The sequence below is a fragment of the Nicotiana tabacum genome, chromosome 21 (assembly GCF_000715075.1).
Source record: "Nicotiana tabacum cultivar K326 chromosome 21, ASM71507v2, whole genome shotgun sequence".
In the NCBI taxonomy this organism is placed as follows: Eukaryota; Viridiplantae; Streptophyta; class Magnoliopsida; order Solanales; family Solanaceae; genus Nicotiana; species Nicotiana tabacum.
Genome location: NC_134100.1, coordinates 47,303,788 through 47,325,944, shown reverse-complemented (window position 1 = coordinate 47,325,944; position 22,157 = coordinate 47,303,788). Strand labels below are relative to the sequence as shown.

The window sequence follows — 22,157 nt, the reverse complement described above, 5'->3', positions numbered from 1 at the left end:
AATGTAGTATTTTAATCTTAGAAGAAAATTGAGTTAGAACATAGGCATAAAATTTTCTGAACATTGTGAAAGCTTCACTTTTGCGTTTAATAGGAAAAACCCAAGAGAACTTAGTGAAATCATCATGAAAGAGTATGTAATAGCGAAAACCAGTAAATGGGGAATAGGAGAAGTCCGAATATCACTATGTATCAATTCAAATGGAAAAGAAGTAAAAGAACTTGAATTCATGAAAGGTAATTTATGGTGCTTGCCAAGTTGACAAGCATTACATAAGAAATTTAAATACTTCAATGAAGAAGTACAAGGTAATTTATTTTCTCGAACTAAACTTGCTAAAATTAAAGTGCTTGGATGTCCTAAACGGTGATGCCAAAGAGTTGGAGAAGCACAAATTGCAGCAAAAGCAGTAGAAGTAGCACCATCACCAAAGGAAGACAATAGAGAGTAGAGAGGTCCAGTATTATTGCACCTCAGAAGTGTTTTTTTCGTCTTGAAGTCCTTGATAAAAAAAAACCGAAATCATCAAATTCAATAGAACAATTATTGTCCTTGACAAATTTCCGAATGATAAAACTGTAAACTCCATAACCTTTGAATACGGGTAAAAAGAGTTCTCTCCATAGCATGTAGTTGGTGCAATCAAGAATAGTGGGAACACGATTTTTGATGTTAGAGAGAGATATTGCAGATTGGGATGAAACTAGAAGAGAGGAAGAGGCAGCCATAACACTAGAGATTGAAGAACTGGATTGAGATGAATATGATGACATGAAGCTGGAAAAGAGAAGAACGTACAGAAGGAACCTAATCAATCTGATACCATGTAACAAAATGAGATTCTCATTAATCATATAAAAGTTTACATGAGTTATATATAGATTATACATGGGTATGTAAAGTCTATTCTATCCTTACAAGAGATTGGTACAAATTAATAAACTTATCAAAAAATACATAACAAAAAAGTTATTCGATTACTATATAAATCCCTTTAATTTAATAGAGATTTTATTCATTAAAATCTAGACAATATCCCAATGTGATGATGCCAAGTGTAACAACAAAAATTAACAAGTATCAAATTTAATAATGTAATAATACTAAACATTGAATAATATAATTAAAAAAATATAGAACAAAAAGTTATTCAATGACTATATAAGTCCCATTAATTTAATAGAGATTTTATTATTGGGTATATCCTTTTGACAAATAAGATGACAATTAAAATTTATTAAATTAATACGATCTAATATGTTCAAACAAGTCCAGTCATAATTTAATTTAATTAATATTTTTATACGACTACTAGTTTGTCCCTAATAATTAGAACTCCCTAGTTTACTTGCATTCAAACGAAGTCGTTTATGTGTGTCAGGGGTTAAGAGTCCGTTTGGATGAGCTTATTTTAAGTGACTTTTAAGCCAAAATAGCTTTTAAGCCATAAGTTAGGAATTCTAGCTTTTGGCTTTTGCCATTTTAGCTTAAAAATAAGTACTTAAAATCACTTTTTTAATCTATCCAAATACTTCAAAATGGATTAAAAGTTATTTTGACTTAAAACCCTTAAAATAAGCCAATAGAAACAGGCTCAAAATCTTGTCAATGTTCAAAAGGTGCTCAAGTTTTCGATCGCTTGTATGCAACATTTGTGCCTCCCACCTGTTTGAAAAATTGAATCTCACACACAAACACACACTGCAGTGTAGCAACACATACTCTCTCTCTCAAAATAAATGTATACAAAAACCTGAGCTTTAGGAATCGCTGTCTCCTTCTGAATTGGAACCCAAAATTATCAATGGAAAGCATACTAATAGAGTGTGTGCAGAACAGCCTGCGGCATTTTATGCACCGCAACGCCATTTTCATGTGCGAACGCCTCTGTGCCGAGTTCCCCTCTGAGGTAGGTATCTCCACTCTTTTTCACCCACCCGCTCTCTTTTCTCTTCAGTTCATCGGGTCGGAGAAATCTCTTACTCCACTATTTTGAGGTTTTGAATGAGTTTAGGTTGGTTTCTAGAAATGCCGTGATTAGGTTTTGGGACTTTTTTCCTTATTTCCTTGTTGCTCTACTGTAATTAGCGCGCGTGTGTTTCTCTCTCTCTCTTTTTTTTTCCTTAAATTTATTTGGGTTCTATTTGAAGTGTTTGGGGAAAAGGGTTTAGTAACGTAGTAGAGTAGTGGATGACACAATATCCAAACTTTCTTTTTCTTTCTTACCGATTGATATCAAACAATTAGCTTCTTGAATATTTAAGCAGGGGTGAGAATATTATGCTTAGAATTACTGAAAAGCTACAGGCACTATGCTTACCACTCTTTGTATATAGCAAAGATACTTATGGTTTTTGGAGTTTCAATCAAAATGAAAAAATTCTCTTCTCATTTTAGAGGTTCATCAATGTCTTGTTTTGTGAAATAAAATGGAGTGGTAAGCTTCTCTAATAGTTTGCTGGTTTGGAACTAGACTAGTATTATCCCAGTTCCAAGCCTTTTCAATGTTCTCCGCACTGATGATTTTAATTACTACTGGTCCCTAAATAGACACATTATTCACATTTGGGATGTCCTTCTGTTGAAATCTCTTAATGTTGTCTATGAAAGCTGTTCATAATACTTCGCTTGTTTAATATAATATGCTATGTTGAGTGCAGACAAATATGCAGCTTTTAGCTGGGTGCTACCTGCAGAACCAACAGGCTTATGCTGCATACCATGTTTTAAAAGGTATATGTGGTATTTTTTTATTTTTACATAATTCAATGAACATGCCTCTGTGTTACTTGTTAGTTGAGTATTATCTTTGGATTTCTGACTTTGTCCTTGGGATTATGCTCATAATCATCATTATTATATGAAGGGACAGGTATGGCTCAATCCCGCTACTTGTTTGCACTATCATGCTTTCAGATGGGTCTTCTCAATGAAGCCGAGACAGCACTTTGCCCCCCTAATGAACCAGCTGCAGAGGTAGAGTTATAAAAACCATTGTTCCAAATATCTATCCACTTTGCAGATTTTATAGTGTTGTAGCCTCCAGTTAATTTATTCTTGTTAGCCATTGACATGCTTCTTCAATTTATAGCTAAATGATTGTTGTGCAGGTTCCAAATGGTGCAGCTGGGCATTACCTTCTTGGGCTTATTTACAGGTTCACATTTTTAATTTGTCTTTTTTAAGAGGATTAACTTCTAGCCTTGCTTCTTCATTCTGAAACTGCATTGATGTATCTGGAAAGTATGAAGTTAATACTTCTCACTGCAACAATGGATTTTGGTAGTGTTCCACTTGTCATCATCATGTTTAGTACACATGAAAGCTTCTTCATGCTGATAAAATTCATTGATCCTGTATTTTCCTTTTGCTGTAAAGAAATGAATGGTATAGAAACTGCATAATCAAATATTTTAACTATGCCAAACTTCATTAACTTCAAAATTTTTGATCCTTCTGTGCTACTGTGATAATTAACATTGTATTCAAGTGTACTATGATGGAGAAGGATGGTATGGCATAAGAACAGCATCTTTTCCTTTTACTAGTAAAGACTGGTACAGAAACTGCATCCTTAAATATGTGAACTACGCCAAACTTTATTAACGCTAAGAATGTTGATTCTTCTATTCTAATGTGAAAATTAGCACTTTATTGAAGTGCAGAAAGGGTTATACATATCAATACAATCCTTCCGTCCCTGTTTCTTCAATTTCTTTTTTTTTTTCCTATTAGATTCAGTGTTTGGAACTTGGTCATTATACTTGTGGAGGAATTTTTTCACCACAATGCATTCAAGTTTCTTCAAAAACCAAACTGAAGATTGATATTCTTATAAATGACCTTGGACTTTGCTGAATACTGCCTCATAACCACCTATTTTGTAGATGATAACACTTTCTTCATTTTCTTAATTTAATAAACTTGTTCTCAAATTTTGGTGTGTTGTCGTAAATGATGTCTCTTGAGTTATTTCTTAAGGTTGTTGAACATATTTCTCTGTTTCTTTTTTTCCCTTAACTTTTTGTTAATTAACAATTGATGGAGAATAAGACGAGTTATGATAGCGGTGATCTGTTGTTGTGCATAGCCGCATATGGATTGCACTCCTCCAAGGTACTCTCTTAACTGGGTAATTATTTCAGGTATACAGATAGAAGAAATAGTTCCATCCAGCATTTCAATCAGGCTTTGTTGTTGGATCCATTGCTATGGGCTGCATATGAAGAGTTGTGTATATTAGGTTTGTGCTAGAATAATTTGAACAAATATTTAAGTTCTATTTGGAATATTTGGCTGTGTTTTAATATTTGTTTTGGAACAACTTTAACAATCAATGCTGCCTCCAGAATAAAAGTAATACAGTGCTGGATGTGCGGTGGCGCACGTGATGGGTTCAAATCCTGACTTGTGCACTTGGTCTGGTATTTAAGTGGAGAAGAGTAGATGATTGGACCACCCACCCACAGAGTTTTAAAGCTGGAAAAGTTAATTTCTCGGTTATACAAATAACAACTTTAATGATCAATTCTGAGTGATTTAATTTTGTGACTACCTGTAGACCTCGTTCTATCAATTTCTTAAGCTAGAATTTCGGATACAGTTTGTGATTGAACGAACAGTCTTAAAACCTTTTTGGTTGTTGAACTATGTTTGTTTTAACCATGAACAGGCAATGAGAATATGTGACCATAAAGAATAAGTAAAATTCCCTTATACTTGTAGTAAGTATAAGTACTGTTAGAGACTTGGAGTTGAGTCTTCATTGTTCGAACAGCTAAATTCGTAGTTTGACATTGTCAAACATTGGACAAATATCATGTGTCTTGGTTTGCCGCTTATATTTAGGTGTAACCATTGGATAGGTCATAAATTGGATAATATCTTTTTTATGTAATTGGCGAAAAAACCCTGACAAGTTCTTTCAAGAATGATCATGAATAGATAACGTCCTAGGGATTGACTTAAAAAAGCTTTGAATTACTTTTACAGTGTTAGTAATAATGACTCTTTTAACGAAAATTTTCATATTAGATATGCATGTCATTTTAAATTTAAGGTTCAAACTAGCCTAGCATATTTTGGACCAACTACGCAAGTTAGAAAAATGCAAATACTATTTTTGGTCTTAGAAGGGCTGAAAGAGGAATTGTAGGGATTACAGTTTACCTCCACAAAAATTATTAGATATTCCAACTAGATGAAACTTAACCTACGTCCTGTTAGCCCTAGCATTACCTTATAATTTTACTGTAATTGACACATGACACATTTGACACATTTTTTCAATCAGAAAAAGAATTATTAACTGATAGTGATTGGGAATATGTAGATAACATTGTTTTGTTTTAGAGTGATTTTACAATTTGATACAATCATATGAAGTCACCAGAGATTTTGTTTTGAAAGTCGGAAACATTTCCATCATCTTTTAAAGTAATTGGAAACAAATGAAGTGTTTTCAGCTAATTGTTATAGTTTCTAACATTTTCTGCAGAATTTTGGGATATTTCTCTTGTTTGCCGTCATTGTGAACTTGCGTGGTTGGAAAACTTACCTATAAAGAAAATGAACTAGACCGGTGTATTGTTTTTGAAAACTTTTGCATAAATTTCCATTGACTTAAGAATGATTGAACATGCGATTTATTTGTTTTTCAAATAAATGCTCAGTAAGGCTTCATATTTCGGACTATTTTCTACTTGAGGAAAGTTGTCGTTGATTACCATTCTAATTATATTTTGCGTCCTTATGTTGCATGATATACCAGGTGCTGCTGAAGAAGCAGCTGCAGTTTTCGGGGAAGCATCTTCTCTCTGCATTCAGAAGCAACACTTGTACCAAGGAACCCAGTCCCAAACATTTGAAGCAGCTACTGATGATCAGAATGTAGTTTTTGCAAGGAATATTGTCTCGGACGACATCAGTCCTAGGCAATCAAGACATACCCACAGCAATAATCTTCGAGAAATTTCTGGAAATTATACTGGAGCAGCTGCTACCCAGAATATAGGTGGGGGTTCTACTAACATGTCATTCTACAGCACTCCCTCACCGATGGCTACACAGGTAATTCGATATGCTGACCTATGCTGCTCGGACTCTCCAAAAAAGTGCTGCCACACTCGTGTCGGATCCTCCAAATATGCACTAAATTTGGAGGATCCGGCATACACCCACCAACATTTTTGAAGAGTCCGAGCAACATAGATGCTGACTCTTTAATTGTATTTATGTTAATTGAAAGGTAGAACACAATTTTAAACGGTGCCAATTGTTTTCATTTGGGGGTTATTGTAATAGAGCTTAAAATTGGTTTCACCTAAATCAGAAGTGGCACTTTTTGATAAAACAATTTGGGGAGATGTTATCATACTCAAGTCCTTTTATACGTGAAGATAGCTTAGAGTGCCACAGAAATAGGATAACAGCTTATCCGTTTGTTAATCTTAGGGATAGCTTCTATTTACTCCACAAAAGCAGGTGACTGTCTTACTTTTTAAGATTATGCTGCTGCTGGCATGGGTTGCATTCTGTCTGCAATCATAAAGCTATTTTATGGTTATCCAGTTCTGTATTTGTTCCAGATAACTATTCCACACTGTTTATGAAAATGCGGTTGTCAGTGCTTTACCACCATTATTGTTAGTTTGGCTGTTCAGTGACAAATTTTCTTTTGCTTCTTTTCTACATGGGCAATCAGGAACTGGTTTCTTCTGGCGCTAACTTAAGAAAAGGGTCATTTGTTTTTGCCAGCTATGGCTCTGTGTTTGCAGTGGAGATGCTTAATTTTTGTATGTTTCTTTAAAGATAAAATAACTTTTTTTCCCTTAAACTAAAATGATTCCAGTCTACAACCAGACATTGACTGATTCTGTATGTAATTTTTGAAGAAAAAAGAAAAGTTAAAAGTATTACTTTTTGTGATTCATTAACTGAGATGATGATAGAAAATATAATATGCTTATCTTAGTTATTTGATTGACTACATAAAGAGGTAAACATTAGAAAATCAACTAATACAGTTGAAAGAGAATGATTCAACAGTATTTATTCATTTGCTTTAATAAAATGAGGAAGTAAAACTATTTTGTCCAAGGGCATTTATTCATTTGATTTAATAAAATGAGGAACTAAAACTATTTTAAGCTTCTGACCTTTTGGAATCAACAATTCGGGATTTTGTCGTAAGCTTTCTCTAGGTCAATAAACACCATGTGAAAGTCCCTCTTCTTTTCCTTATACTGCTCCATTAGTATCCTAATAAGGTGAATGGCTTCCGTAGTCAATCGCCCCGGCATGAATCCGAACTGATTCTCGAAAATAGACACACTTCTTCTCACCCTTACTTCCACCACCCTCTCCCAAACTTTCATAGTGGCTTAGCAGCTGATATCCCTATAGTTGTTGTAATTTTGGATATCACCCTTATTCTTGTACATTAGAATTATCGTACTCCACCTCCATTCTCCAGGCATCTTTGTCGTCTTAAAAATGACATTAAACAACCTAGTAAGCTACTCCAAGCCTGCTCTGTCCGCGCTCTTCCAAAATTCCACAGGAATCGCGTCTGGCTCGGTCGCTCTATCCCTGCTCATCTTACACATAGCCCCCACAATCTCTTCAACATTGATACTCCTGCAATACCCAAAATCTCAATGATTCTCGGAGTGCTCCAAGTCCCCCAGCACAATGTTCCTATCCCCTCTTCGTTCAAAAGTCCATGAAAGTACGTCTGCCATCTTCGTATAATATGTGCGTCATCCTCCAATACATTGCCATCCTCGTCTTTGATGCACCTCACTTGGTCTTGGTCACGGTCCTTTCTCTCCCTTACCTTCGTTGGCGTACAACCTCTTGTCCCCCGCCTTTGGCCCCAAGTTCTTCATACAAACGTTCAAACGCTGCAGTCTTAGCCTTCGCAACGACTAACTTTTTCTCCTTCTTAGCCTTCTTATATCCTTCCCTATTTGTACTCCTTTCCTCCTTGTCTTTGCTCTCCATTAGCTTCAAATACACCGCTTTCTTGACTTTCACTTTTCCTTGAACTTGTCCATTCCACCACCAATCTCCTTTGTGTCTACTAGGGTAACCCTTCGAGACTCGTAGCACCTCTCTAGCAGCTTTCCGAATACAATTCGCTGTCGAGGTCCACATATTACTCGCGTCCCCATTACTCCTCCAGGCCCCCATTTCCTGCAACTTCTCTCCCAACTGTTGGGCTACATCCTTAGTCAAGGCTCCCCACTTGATATTTGGTTGACCATACACTGCCCTTGTCGTCATCCTCTTAATCTCCAAATGTATAACCAACAGCCTATGTTGGGTCGCGATGTTCTCGCTTGGAATAACCTTGCAATCCGAGCATAGACCTCTATCACACCTTCTGAAGATGAGGTAATCAATCTGGGTCTTGGCCACTATACTTTGGAAGGTGAACAAATGCTCCTCTCTTTTATGAAAACACGAGTTAGTTATAATCAAATCAAAAGCTTTACCAAAGTCCAACATCGAAGTTCCTCCTTCGTTTGACTTCAAAACCGAAGCCGCCATGCACTTCGTCATATCCCCTAGAAGCCCTAATATGCCCATTGAAATCTCCACCTATGAATAGCTTGTCGTTAAGAGGAACATCTCGCACAACCTCGTCCAAATCCTTCTTGAAGTGCCTTTTGATCTCCTCGTCCAAGCCCCCTTGAGGTGCGTAAGCACTAATAACGTGAACAGTACGTCCTCCAACAACTAACTTAATAGCCATCAGCCTGTCGTTCACCCGCCTAACATCTACCTCTAGCTCCCTGAGTTCCCTATCAACTAATATTCCTACCCCGTTCTTGTCCCTCACGCCTTCTGAGTACCAAAGTTTAAACCCCTCTACATCCCGAATCTTAGTACCCACCCATCTAGTCTCCTGGACACAAGCTATATTGATCTTCCTCCTCTGGAGAATCTTCACTAACTCATTAGATTTCCCCGTCAATGACCCTACGTTCCAGGACCCTACTCTCAACCTAGAGGCACCATTACCACCCTTGTCTTCCATCCCCTGTCCCACCCGAGGACATAACCTTACTCTACCATTGTTCACCACTGCCACTATAGGAATATTAAGCAAGCACTACCACAGTACAAGCAAAGAGTCAGAAAGAAAAGAATAATGACTAGAGCTTAGTCAAGATAAAAGAATACAGAGACAATTAATGTTCTTTACTAGAGCAACTAGTTCGACTAACGCTAAAGAAAGCGGCAGGGAACAATTGGACATTCTTATATACTCTTTGGAAACACCGGCATTTCTGTTCAGTATGATTTTTAGAAAGATTGTTAAATACAGCTTCTTTGCAGTTGTCAGGAGTGGTTCCACCTCCAGTTTGTAGAAATTTTCAGCAAAACGGGAATAATGCATCTGTGGCTGGTGCTGATAGTTCTCCACGATCAACTGTCAATTCAACCATTCAGGCCCCTCGGAGAAAGTTTGTTGACGAGGGGAAGTTAAGAAAGGTCTGCAAATACATAGGTTTCAGTCATCTAGACTATTTTAATATTACTTTTTTTCTCTGTATAGTTGCTACAAGATATAGTTAGCTTTTTGATTATTCCGTTGAAGTAATGTCATACTTCCTCATATGCCATAGCATGATTTCCAGCATGTCTGTCAATCAAGAGGCCTATATATGACTCTTCACAAAACAATTATATTCTACTATATAAGAAGAGCCGTAGGAACAGGTGAAGCAAGGAGGTCTTTGTTGACATCCCTGCTTTCACAAGGGACATTTTGGTCATTTCCATGGTTGGATAAAGGATTTCTTGGTAATTTCGTGGCTATTCTCCTGGGCGGTCGCCGCTTTCAATTTTGCTTTATCCTTTAGCTGCTGTTCTCTTTTTCACCTGGATTAGTTTAGCTTTTTCTCTGTGAATTTCGGACGTGTCCACTGGTTTGAAAGATCTTTTGGTATTTTGCTTGGTTTTCCTGTCGGGTTTATCCGAAGAACACAACGTTTGCTAATCAGGGGTTATAGCGATTGCTGCTTTCAGAATTTCAAGGTAATTATTATATGTCGATGGTGTTTGTTGTTACCAAATCGATAAAAAGATACAGTGAATTCTCATGTAAGAATAAAAGTTTTACAAAGTAAAAGCTTTTATTTTTTTGGTAATAACCATATAAGTATTACTATTTTTCTCTTCTGTCGTAATTTGGAAGCAAACTTTCAGTCTGTGAAGCTTTTGGTGCAAGCTGCTGTCTTTCCTTTTCCAATTTTCCACCTGTAGAAGTCAGTTGTTAGATGCTAGGGGTTTTTGGTATGGCTTAAGGCTCCTTCCTCTTATTTTGTTTTATTTACTTATTTTTGTTTAAAAAGAGGGAAAAAATTAATTATAATTTAAGTACAATGTTGATTATATTCATCTTTGTAGCGTTCATCTCCTTTATTTCAGTTTTAAGCACTAACACATTTTACAGTTCTGGTGTTTTGTTTGGTGGATCCATCTGAGCTGGAGGATTGTGCACCTTGAATACGCAACTTATCTCCTTTGATTTCCATTCCCCATTTTTTGGATCTGAGTTCGCTATCTCTTATATTTCCAGATATCTGGGAGGTTATTTTCTGATTCTGTCCCTCGACGAAATTCAAGGCTTTCTGGGGAATCTACTGGAAACACAAATTCAAATGTATCAGCTGCTTCTGGAAATGGCACCAATAACACTTCCAAATATTATGGTAGTTCGAAGCTTAGCTCAATGACTTTACGTTCCATGACAAGTCGAAAGGCACAATCTTGGGCTACCGAAGCCTATGGCGAAGGTGATTGATATTTTTGCCTGCTCTTTTGGCAATTCTGTTCATTGTATTTTCAGTCTAGGGATTGTACACCTTGTTGGTGGACACTTATCATAAATATTTCAGATGAATCTTAAGATTTGATATGTATAATTGCTTGAAGTTGAAGTATTATTACAAAACTTTTGACTGTAACCAGTGAACACCAATGCATGGAGTAAAACAGATTGTTGGGGAATGTTTTCCTTTCTTTCTTATTTATTCTCCAATTGCAGAAGTTATTATTGGACTTGAACAGCAGTTGGCTGGTCATCTGCTGACATCCAAGCCTGAATGGAGCTAAATTGTAGCTTAGTCAAGTAGACTTTGGTTTTTGCTGGAAACTTTTTATCATCTTATAAAGACATATCATCTCTTCAACAACAACAACAATCCTAGTGTATTAGCGGTCACGACGGCTAAGAATGAAGCGTTTGGGCGCCTGTATGAGGAGCTGGGGAGTAAAGGTGGTGACAAGAGAATGTACAGGTTAGCTAAGGTTAGAGAAAGGAAGGCTCGAAACCTGGATCAAGTGAGGTGCATTAAAGACGAGGATGGTAAAGTATTGGTGGATGAGGCGTCTATTAGGCTTAGGTGGCAAACATATTTCCATAAACTCTTGAACGAGGATAGTGACAGGAACATCGTACTTGGTGAGTTGGAGAACTCAGAGAGCCAACGAGATTATGGTTTTTGTAGGCGCTTTAAGGTGGAGGAGGTTGAGCGGGTGATGCAGAAGATGAGTAAGGGTAAAGCGACTGGGCCGGACAAGATTCCGGTAGAATTTTGGAAGGACGCGGGCCGGGCAGGCTTGGAGTGGCTTACTGGATTGTTTAATGTCATTTTTAGGACGCAGAAGATGCCCGATGAATGGAGGTGAATCTTGATGGTCCCGGTGTACAAGAATAAAGGGGATGTTCAGAATTGCAACAACTATAGGGGTATCACGCTTTTGAGTCACACTATGAAAGTTTGGGAGCGGGTGGTGGAGAGGAGGGCGAGGAGAAGTGTGTATTTCTGAGAACCAGTTCAGATTCATCCCGGGACGGTCGACCACAGAAGCCATTCATCTTGTGAGGAGACTAGTGGAGTAGTATAGAGAGAGGAAGAAAGACTTGCATATGGTGTTCATTGACCTAGAGAAAGCCTACGACAAAGTCCTGAGGGAGGTCTTATGGAGATGTTTGGAGGTTAGTGGCATCCCAGTAGCATACACTAGGGTGATTAGAGATATGTACGATGGTGCTAAAACTCGGGTGAGGACTGTGGGAGGAGACTCGGAATACTTCCTAGTGTTGATGGGGTTACATCAGGGATCGACTCTTAGTCCATTTTTATTTGCTCTGGCGATGGATGTGTTGACGCGACAAATCCAAGGGGAGGTGCCATGGTGTATGTTATTTGCAGATGATATAGTGCTGATTGACGAGACGCGCTGTGGGGTTAACGCTAGGTTGGAGGTTTAGAGACATACCCTGGAGTCTAAAGGTTTCAAGTTGAGTAGGACGAAAACATAATACTTGGAGTACAAGTTCAGTGAGGGGACGCATGAGGCAGAAGTGGCCATGAAGCTTGATACACAAGTCATTCCTAAGAGAGATAGTTTCAAGTACCTTGGGTCTGTTATCCAAGGTAACAGAGAGATTGATGAGGATATTACACATCGTATTGGAGTGGGGTGGATGAAATGGAGGCTCGCATCTGGTATTTTGTGTGATAAGAATGTGTCATCAAGACTTAAGGGCAAGTTCTACAGAACGGTAGTTAGACCGACTATGTTGTATGGTGCTGAGTGTTGGCCAGTAAAGAAATTCCATGTCCAGAAGATGAGAGTAGCCGAAATGAGAATGTTGAGGTGGGTGTGTGGGCATACCAGGAAAGATAAGATTAGGAATGAAGTTATTAGGGATAAGGTGGGAGTGGCCCCTGTGGAAGACAAATTGCGGGAATCGAGGCTGAGATGGTTCGGGCACGTGATGAGAAGAGACATCGATGCCCCGGTTAGGAGGTGTGAGAGGTTGACCATGGCGGGTCTGAGGAAGGGTAGAGGTAGGCCAAAGAAGTATTGGGGAGATGTGATTAGGCAGAACATGTCATTGCTTCAGCTTACCAAGGACATGACCCTCGATAGGAAGGTATGGAGGTCGAAAATTAGGATTGTAGGTTGATAGGTAGTCGAGAGTTTCTCCTAATCGTACCAGTAGTATTAGTATTATTCTTACATTTTTGTGTTCCTTGACCTTTGTTATTCCATATTGTGTCATTCTTACCAGTATTGTTAGTAGTATTCTTGTATTTCTTGTTTTTAGAATCTTTGGTACACAGTGTCTTTGTTTTTTTCCTTGTGTTGTTAATGTTGGTCGCTTCTTGTTTAGTGTTTCTTTAGCCGAGGGTCTATCGGAAACATACTCTCTACCTTCACAAAGGTAGGGGTAAGGTCTGCGTACACACTACCCTCCTCAGACCCCACTTGTGAGATTATATTGGTTTTTTTTTTTTTTTTGTTGTTGTTGGGACTGGGAGGGTAGTGTGTACGCAGACCTTACCCCTACCTTGAGAAGGTAGAGAGGCTATTTCCGATAGACCCTTGGCTCAAGGAAAGATGAAAAAAGAAGCAGTAGCAAGTAGCAACAAGCAGTAACGTCAGCAAGATAGCAAGAAAACCGAAGCGAAAGAAACAACAGGTAGTAATAGGAATCTAAAAATAAGAAAATACAAAACTAACACTAATACTACTGGTATGGACAAGTAAAACGCACGGCTACCCACTAACTTTTTATCCTAATTCTCGACCTCTACGCCCTCCTATCACTAGACTTTGGTTTTTGCTTGAAACTTTTTATCATCTTATAAAGACATATAATTTCTTAACATATTTTTTCGGCCAAATAGGTGTACGACCCCTTAAACTTGGCTCCAGTTTCCATTTTGACACGTTAACTAAGCCCATTACCTATTGAACACTTCAACCTAAATCAATGTATGCCTATTAAACACAAAGCTGGCATGGCAAGAGAGCTGTATTTCACCCCCTCTTACGCGCGTGAATTTAATGGGTTTGAGATAATGTTTTTCCTTTTTTTTTTTGTTTAAATCAAAATTGACTTTTTTAAAAGTAGAAGAAGAACGACAATAAATTTTATTACCGGAATTAATGGAGATCGCCGGAATTAATAAATTTTATTGCCGGAATAAATTTTATTAAGGTTTTAACATTTACACACCAATCACGAAATCAGTAATAGACAGAACACGAACGAATCTCCGATACTACAACGATGGAAGACCAGAACAGATGGATTGCACATTTCAGATGAAGCTGCCAAGGACATTCAATCCTATATCATCGAAGGGTATGGACAGAATTTTGCATCAAAGAATGCGTGTAAATACTTCAAGAAGGTAAAGAATGCTCAAGAGGCCCATGAAGCATAGATCTACTTGGCCTTTTAGTACACACCTTATGTGGATTCAACTTCCGATGCAACATCCAACGATGAATCCAATTAAACTTCTTCATCAAGTATACATAATTTCAGCAACTAATCTCCCTAATACTGCCTAAGAATTACTGATTTCAGCTGCGGGACAGAAAGGTTTGAACACAGTTGAGTCCATTATAATATTGCCGTCCCTCTGGTCAAAATAACCTATTTCAGGTAGGCAGTGAATGTCAGATGACACCTCATTTTTAACAGATCTAAGCTTCACTGAAGTAGTAAATAATCAAAAGCTCAAGAGGCCCATGAAGCTGATATCCGAAACCAACCCCCAACGCTTGCTGGGGTGCTGGACGATGATGCACTTAGGCTGGTGGGATTCCATGGAATGAAAAAAGAAAGGGGGTGGTTGGGAAAAAGATGACGGTGGGAGGGGGTGTTTAGAATAAATCTTTTTTGTTTTCAAAACTTCTTTTTGACTATTTGGGCCCAAATGCCACGTGTCTCCCTCTTATTTGTCATTTTTGCTAAGTCATTCATGTGTGAATTACACGCACCTTATTTTTTTTATTGGTTATGAGTAAAGTGTTCAATAGATCACTTTATATAATATTAAAGTGTTCAATAGGAAAAACGCTAAGTTAAAGTATCAAAATGGAAACTGGAGCCAAGTTTAAGGGGCCGTACACCTATTTGGCCTATTTTTTAAAACTTAAGGGATGCAGCAAACCCCACCTTGTCTCCATCTGTGCTCCGAATGGATTGCTTTTGAATAAACTTGTGCATGCTCGTATAATCTACTGGTTCATTCACAAACTTTAGGAGATTGGGTTCCTTCCTCTATTTCTTTTGACCATTTTTTCTCCTCTTTTGTATTTTGTTGAAACGAAACTCTAGTTCAGTAATTCCCCGTTCTAGTTATTTGCAATTTGGCTGTTGGAGTAGATGATTGATGCATTAATCATTTTGAAAGAATTCAAGAGTACATATGAATTGTTATTTCATCTGACATAACTGCTATCAACCCAAAGAAAAACAAGAAAACTAGAAATCCATAGCTAAATTTCTGTGGAACTTCTTTCTAGTGTTTGTGCACTGTGCTACCTAAGCACAAGGACATCTACCTTTGGGATGTGTTTTATTCTCAACTGTGTTACGTCTGCATCTCAGGGGCTCGGTATGACATTTCTGATGATTCTCGGCTAAATATGACTTCATCATACCCATCTGGAGATGCTAGACCTCTTGAACAAGAAGGGCCCACAACTTCTGCCTCTGGGGTTAATGTGAGTAGCACATCTATCCTCTCAGGTGCTGCAGAAATATTGGCCCTTTTCAGGATCCTTGGGGAAGGTTACAGACTTTCGTGTTTATATAGATGCCAGGTATTGCATTTTGATTTTGAAAGGATGAATCCATTGTTCATTTCGTGATACTGCATTGATTTGATTGAAATCTGATGCTTTTTGGTGGAACAGGATGCACTAGATGTTTATAACAAACTACCACACAAGCATTATCAAACTGGATGGGTGCTTTCCCAGGTAAAGGTTCTGTTTGTTTTCATTACTTTTTCCCAATATTCTTGGAGGTAATGGCTGTATTTTTATATTTCCGATCGTTTAAAGTCCTGTTGATTTAAGTTTTCCCTTTGTGTTAGTTCAAGGAATAGGAGATATCCACTTGTCTTGTCCTTTTCTGTTTATTTGTTTGTTGTCTAATTGACATTGCTTACAAATTCCTTTCCTACCTAGCTGGACATGCTCCTTTCTTTATTGGCTTGATTTTGTGAATCTTTCTTGGTCCTTCATGATGTAAGTCCAACATTTAGATTTGTTACATAGATATATAGAAGAAATATTGTTTAGACTAGCTTTGTTTGAGTACACAGCAAGAATATCTGGTGGCCTGGACTAGATATGCTTGTCTTCTGCGGATTTCTTCGATTAGCAGGGAGCACTATTTTCCAACAGTGGTTGTTATCTAGGATATTGATACTGCCGTGTGAGTTTCTGAACGAAATCCTTTGGATGGGACATGAAACTGTCATTTACAGAGTCTAGATTATTGGGAAAGAGGCTAAATGGTGCACTTGGTTGAATGTAGAGTTATCTACCTAGAGGAGCAGGGATCAATTCCCACTTAGTACTTTCCTTGAGCCGAGGGTCTATCGGAAATAGCCTCTCTACCCTCATAAGGTAGGGTAAGGTATGCGTACACATTACCCTCCCCAGATCCCACTTGTGGGATTACACTGGGTTTGTTGTTGTTGTTGTTGTAGATTATTGGGTAAGAATTAAAAGGACATCCTATGTTTCTGGGAGGATTTGACAGGTCCATTAAATGTGAACACTCAACACAGTCACCCTAAGTGCATTTCTTCTTGTGATTTTGTCAAATTGCTTGTCAACGACCATGGTTGTAGGCACTGCTTTGCATGGTCTGGAGAACGTATACCTTGCTGTTTTATCTTCAGGACCATTTTATTCTGTTTTTAGGATCTTTAGCCTTTTCTACAGTGGTATAGGAGTTCTTCCTTTTTTTTACTTATCTCTCAGCTTAACTTGCTCTCAAGTTGTCTTGGTATCTGTTACTTATAAAATAAAAAAAGTTCTCTTGGTATCGTTCTATTTATGGAATCTCATGTGCAAATTTGAATGCCAGATTGGAAGAGCATACTTTGAAATGGTTGATTATCTAGAAGCAGATAATGCATTTGGCCTTGCTCGTCTGGCCTCGCCTTATAGTTTAGAAGGAATGGACATGTACTCGACAGTGTTGTATGTGAGTCTTCTTTGCTCTTTCAGTGTTTCAATTAGAACTTCTATGCTTTGTTGTGTTATGCAGATTTTACTTCATGTCCTCTCTTCCTTTTTCTTTCCTGACAAACTATTTGATTTTTATTTTAGCATCTCAAGGAGGACATGAAGTTGAGTTATCTGGCTCAGGAGCTGGTATCGACTGATAGATTAGCTTCTCAATCTTGGTAATTCCTGTAAAATCCGAAGATATTACTCTGTTATGCAGATTTTACTAGAGCTGTTTATTCCTTCTGTACAGAGATATGTGGTTATATGGGGTTCTTTATAGCAGTATTAGTTTATTTTACTCATGGATTGTACCATTGATCACCAGGCCATCGCCATGTTTGCTTTTGATCATTGATCAAGTTGTTGACGATGTAACTTACTTATATTTTGGTTTTCTTTCCTGCTGTGTTACGTTTTTACTGCTTCACCAGTTGGAATTATATCCTTCTGTGTGAAAATATTGTCTTCTCTGTTTTCACTCAAGGGTGTGGATAAATAATCAAGAAGTTTACCGAAATGGTTGACTTAGTCAAAATTGATATTCTTTTTGAAGCTGCTTATACTAGAAGAGAAAATGCCTCACTAAAGTGGATTGTTAGGAGGGGCCTTTTTCATTCTTGCCTGGAATATAACCTGTAAAGTGCACGTTGAAACATAATGTTGATATGTAATCAAGAGACTGCATCTGCTACAGGTTATCATGCATCCATACATTTGAAGTTGGTTATAAGTTTGCTGTTGTGGAGTTCTTGGGCCAAGTAAAGCTTTGATCTGTCACGGTGCCAAATGATGTTTCTAAAATGACTGTAGCAAGTATAGTTGGAGCTAAACAGAAAAACTAATATCATCTATTCTCTTAATGATATGAAGCATAGTTGGTAATGTTCTTTATCCATGGTGTGGCAGGTGTGCTATGGGTAATTGCTATAGCTTACAGAAAGATCATGAAACTGCTCTTAAAAATTTTCAGCGAGCTGTACAACTAAATCCCAGATTTGCATATGGGCACACGCTTTGTGGTCACGAGTATGGCCATTCCTCCACTTTCTTCATCATTCCCTTCTTATTGGCTAAATGTGGATTGGAAACTTCTTTCTTTTCGATTTATGAGGTGCATCATTAATTTTTTTTGTTGTAAGCTCCTGCTGTCTATATTTTCAGATATGTTGCTTTAGAAGATTTTGAAAATGGTATTAAGAGCTATCAGAGTGCGCTTCGTGTGGATGCCCGGCATTACAATGCCTGGTATGGGCTTGGGATGATATATCTCCGACAGGAGAAGTTTGAATTTTCAGAACATCACTTTCGAATGGCTTTGCGTATAAATCCACATTCTTCTGTTATCATGTCATATCTTGGCACTGCATTACACGCTCTGAAGGTGTGGTAGTTTCCTGTTCTGATTTTTCATGCTGAAACAGGATATCGACCTTAAAACTCTAATCTGCATCTTATGGATGGACAGAAAAATGAGGAGGCATTGGAAGTGATGGAGTTGGCTATCATAGCGGACAAGAAGAATCCTCTTCCCATGTATCAGAAGGCTAACATCCTTGTGAGCATGGAAAGTTTTAATGCAGCTTTAGGAGTCCTAGAGGAACTTAAAGAGCATGCTCCTCGTGAGAGCAGTGTCTATGCTTTGATGGGCAGGATTTACAAGAGGCGTAATATGTACGACAAAGCCATGCTTCATTTTGGAGTAGCATTGGATTTAAAACCATCTGCAACTGATGTTGCAACCATTAAGGTGATTGGCTACAGTATATATGTACATACCTACACATGTATACATATGTATGTTATCAAATGTGCGCCTGGTAAAGTTTTTTACCACTGAATGTGAAGTCGGTTTTAACATGTCAGAGCATGATGGTTTCTGGTTGTCCCTCTTCCTTTTACTCTATTGTATTTCTACTTCTGACTTGGTACCAGAAAGAATAAAGATTCAGACATCTACTGAAATCACCTTCTACGTTACTCTGGTGCTGGAAAAATTTGTATTATGTTGCCATCTTTTTCCCTGGTCCTGTTCACCTTTACCCCTTCTATTGATTCCCCCCCTCTCCACCCCCCCCCCCCCCAAACACAAACAAACTCCCAGCGCTTCCTGAATTGTGGTATTTCCACTTCTCACTGGATGCCTCTTGACAGTGTCGGTTCCTCTCTGAATAGTTCTGATGATTTTGTCCCGCAGTCTTTCATATTTTTTTAGGATACATGTTTTATTCTCAAACTGTTTTGACAAGTTGAAGCTGATATCAGTTCTGTTCATTGTTCCCCCTCATTTTCTATCAGGCTGCCATTGAAAAGTTGCATGTACCAGATGAGATGGAAGATGAGCTATAATCTATCTGAATGAACTGGAAAAAGAGAAGATGAGGCTGTAAATTATCCAGCTCGAAATAGATCAAAACTGGTCCTCCTACTTATGTTGATGCCTCTGTTGGTGTTTTTACCCTTAGGAAGTCTGAATAAGGCTGTCAGTATAGTTGCTTAGTATAGTGAGGTCTCAACCATGTGTATGTTTATCTCTAATTGTTCTGAAGGTCGTTAAAATGACTGTTGAGGTACTATAAACCTAGTCAAGGATCCCTAAAATGTTGAATCCTCAGTATAACTAATGAGATTAATGTGCATGTCTTCCCTATCACTTGGATCACTTAACTTAGCATTTCTGAACTGGAATTGGTTTGCTGATAAATCCCATTACTACTCTTGTTTTTACATCTGTGTGATAGTCTCCTTAAGTGTTCTGATGCATGAATGATCATTGATATCACTTCCAGTAGCTTGCCTCCTTGTATTTGGATTGTGATCCTAAAGTAATGGTGTAATTCTGATTTATTCACATCTCTCTACTCTGATGATGATGTCCTATTTAGAAATTCTGTGTCTGAACCTTTATGTCCACTGCTGCTCTCCTGTAAATTGCTGAAGTGAACACCTTATTTGTGTATGTTGTGAATGGTTAAGGGTATTTGGAGTGGAACTTGGTTTGTGGTTAAGGTGTCCTTCCCTGACACAAGCACTGCTCGGGGTCCATGAGACCCTTGTGAACTCTAAAGTGCCAGGGATCCAAAGGGTATTTTGCCCATGAATAAGGTTTTGCTCTAAGCCTCTAATTATTGACTCATATTTAATACAAATGAAATTAGTTACACTGTGTCTTTAAATCATGTTATGATTTTATTTTTGTTGGGCCTCATATTGATTTCACTAATTGTCTTTTATTTCTTTTGTGTGCATGTTTGAATTAGGCCTGCCAAGTTCATTGGAACTCAGGCCCAAACTCCAGTCTAGGACGTCTTTGTTGAATGAAGTCTGCCGCTGCTTGTAGATCTGCTAGGCCTGGTCCACTGGCCCAACATCAAGAGTCCAACCTTTTCCCTTTCTCTCATTTTAAATAATAGCTAATGTTATGTCTTTATTATGTGAATATGTCTTGTTTGAAACTAACATTGTTATTACATTTTATTTGGATACTTTTGATAGTGTTAGGAACACATAGGCAAATCAAGGCCCATAGGTAAATAAAAGAGAATCCAAGTTTAAAACCATATCCACTATAACACTTCGATGCTTTGATCACTTACTTTCTTAATAAAATAAAAGACTTCGTTTTATTATTGCTAACCAGTTTTTCTTTTAAAACTCTTGAGTTTGAACATATTTGAAAAATGAAACGACCTCTCTTTGGAAAAATGAGAATCGAAAGGATGTTTACTAGGCTGATTTTCAAGAAACAAAACCAACACGGATGGTAATTGTGAACTAATAAACTTCTATGAGATTCAAAAGCATAACTTCGATTGAAACTAATTTGACAAAAGGTATACCCATGACATATTTTCTAGTGATCTTTTATCTCACAAAGTTACATGAACAACCACCCTTTTAAGAGATAAAACATTTAAAACTTCTTTTAAAAACATAGTACTTCATAAGTTTTTCTCAACTTTCATGTGAACATTTCAAAAGATCTTTCATAAGTTATAACCTTATAAAACCTATATAATTCTTTTTTTCAAAATACATATACAACTTTCTTTCAAAATAGTAGACTTTAAACAAGACTTAGAATATGCCATAGACTTTAAGCATTTAATTAAGTAGAATATAGACCTTTACTTCCCTCAACCTAGCCTAAGTTTAAAGGAGCTACCTCAGGTAGATTTTAAGGAATGCCTAATACTTTCTCCTTAGAATAACTAGAACCCTTACCCAAATCTCACCGGTTAATAGACCATTAGGATAATAATCTATTGAACACATAAGTAACTTAATATACCTCAAATATTAGGTGGCAACTCTCTTTTATCAACATCAGAAGAACCACTAGTTGAATATTATTTTGACATGTGCAAAATAGTGTGCAACACGCATCACCTCAAAAATCAGTATCAAATCAGCTCTATGGCCCAAGATCAGTCATCAACCTGCTCAAATCTCCATGTGCCAACATCACAAAGAAACATAATTCGGTATACCACACGAAATAAACCGATGTACTACAATTCAGCTTAAACTCGTGTCATGCATTAGGTATACTAACAACATGTGAGACAACATATAAAAAATGCACAGAGATAGAGATATAAGATGCGGATATAATATCATGAGTGAATAGTATGACTATGACTAAGGCAAATAGCTCAAAATAGCAAAGATAGCTCTATCATGTCTCAAACACATAAGCAAATAGCCTAGACATGATACGTAGCATGAATAATAACCCACGTAGTCATGCAAATGGAGAAACATGATATCAAAGAAGCATGATAGCAAAACAAGACATATAATAACCTAAGATCTACCGGATCATGAATAAATATGATGCACGCATATACGCTAGTCACTTCGCATATACGTCACCCCCAACATATAACAAATATCATAGACAACGGGGAAATTAACCTCAAACTAAGCTTAGGCAAGATACTTACCTCATCCGGGCTAGTCTTCAACTTCCAATCGCATCAAAACCTCGATCTAGCCCATCAGTTGCACAAATCCAAGCCAAACATCATCCAAAGAAGTCAATAATGACATAGGAAGTGATCCCAATCCATAAAGCTTCGATCTTT

General features: G+C 37.6%; 1 protein-coding gene across 4 annotated transcripts; it reads left to right on the top strand.

The window, feature by feature from the left end:
• The first annotated feature begins 1,607 nt into the window (after positions 1-1,607).
• Positions 1,608-20,555, top strand: LOC107812538 (cell division cycle protein 27 homolog B-like). Of its 4 annotated transcripts, none has more exons than XM_075241475.1 (16): positions 1,608-1,909; positions 2,661-2,733; positions 2,873-2,976; positions 3,111-3,157; positions 4,146-4,243; positions 5,771-6,069; positions 9,346-9,501; positions 10,592-10,808; positions 15,434-15,648; positions 15,742-15,807; positions 16,928-17,047; positions 17,173-17,249; positions 17,980-18,099; positions 18,235-18,454; positions 18,539-18,820; positions 20,331-20,555. In XM_075241475.1, the coding sequence occupies exons 1-16, from the start codon at positions 1,805-1,807 to the stop codon at positions 20,385-20,387; spliced, it is 2,256 nt and encodes a 751-aa protein (XP_075097576.1). In that variant the 5' UTR covers positions 1,608-1,804; the 3' UTR covers positions 20,388-20,555.
• The last annotated feature ends 1,602 nt before the right edge of the window (positions 20,556-22,157 follow it).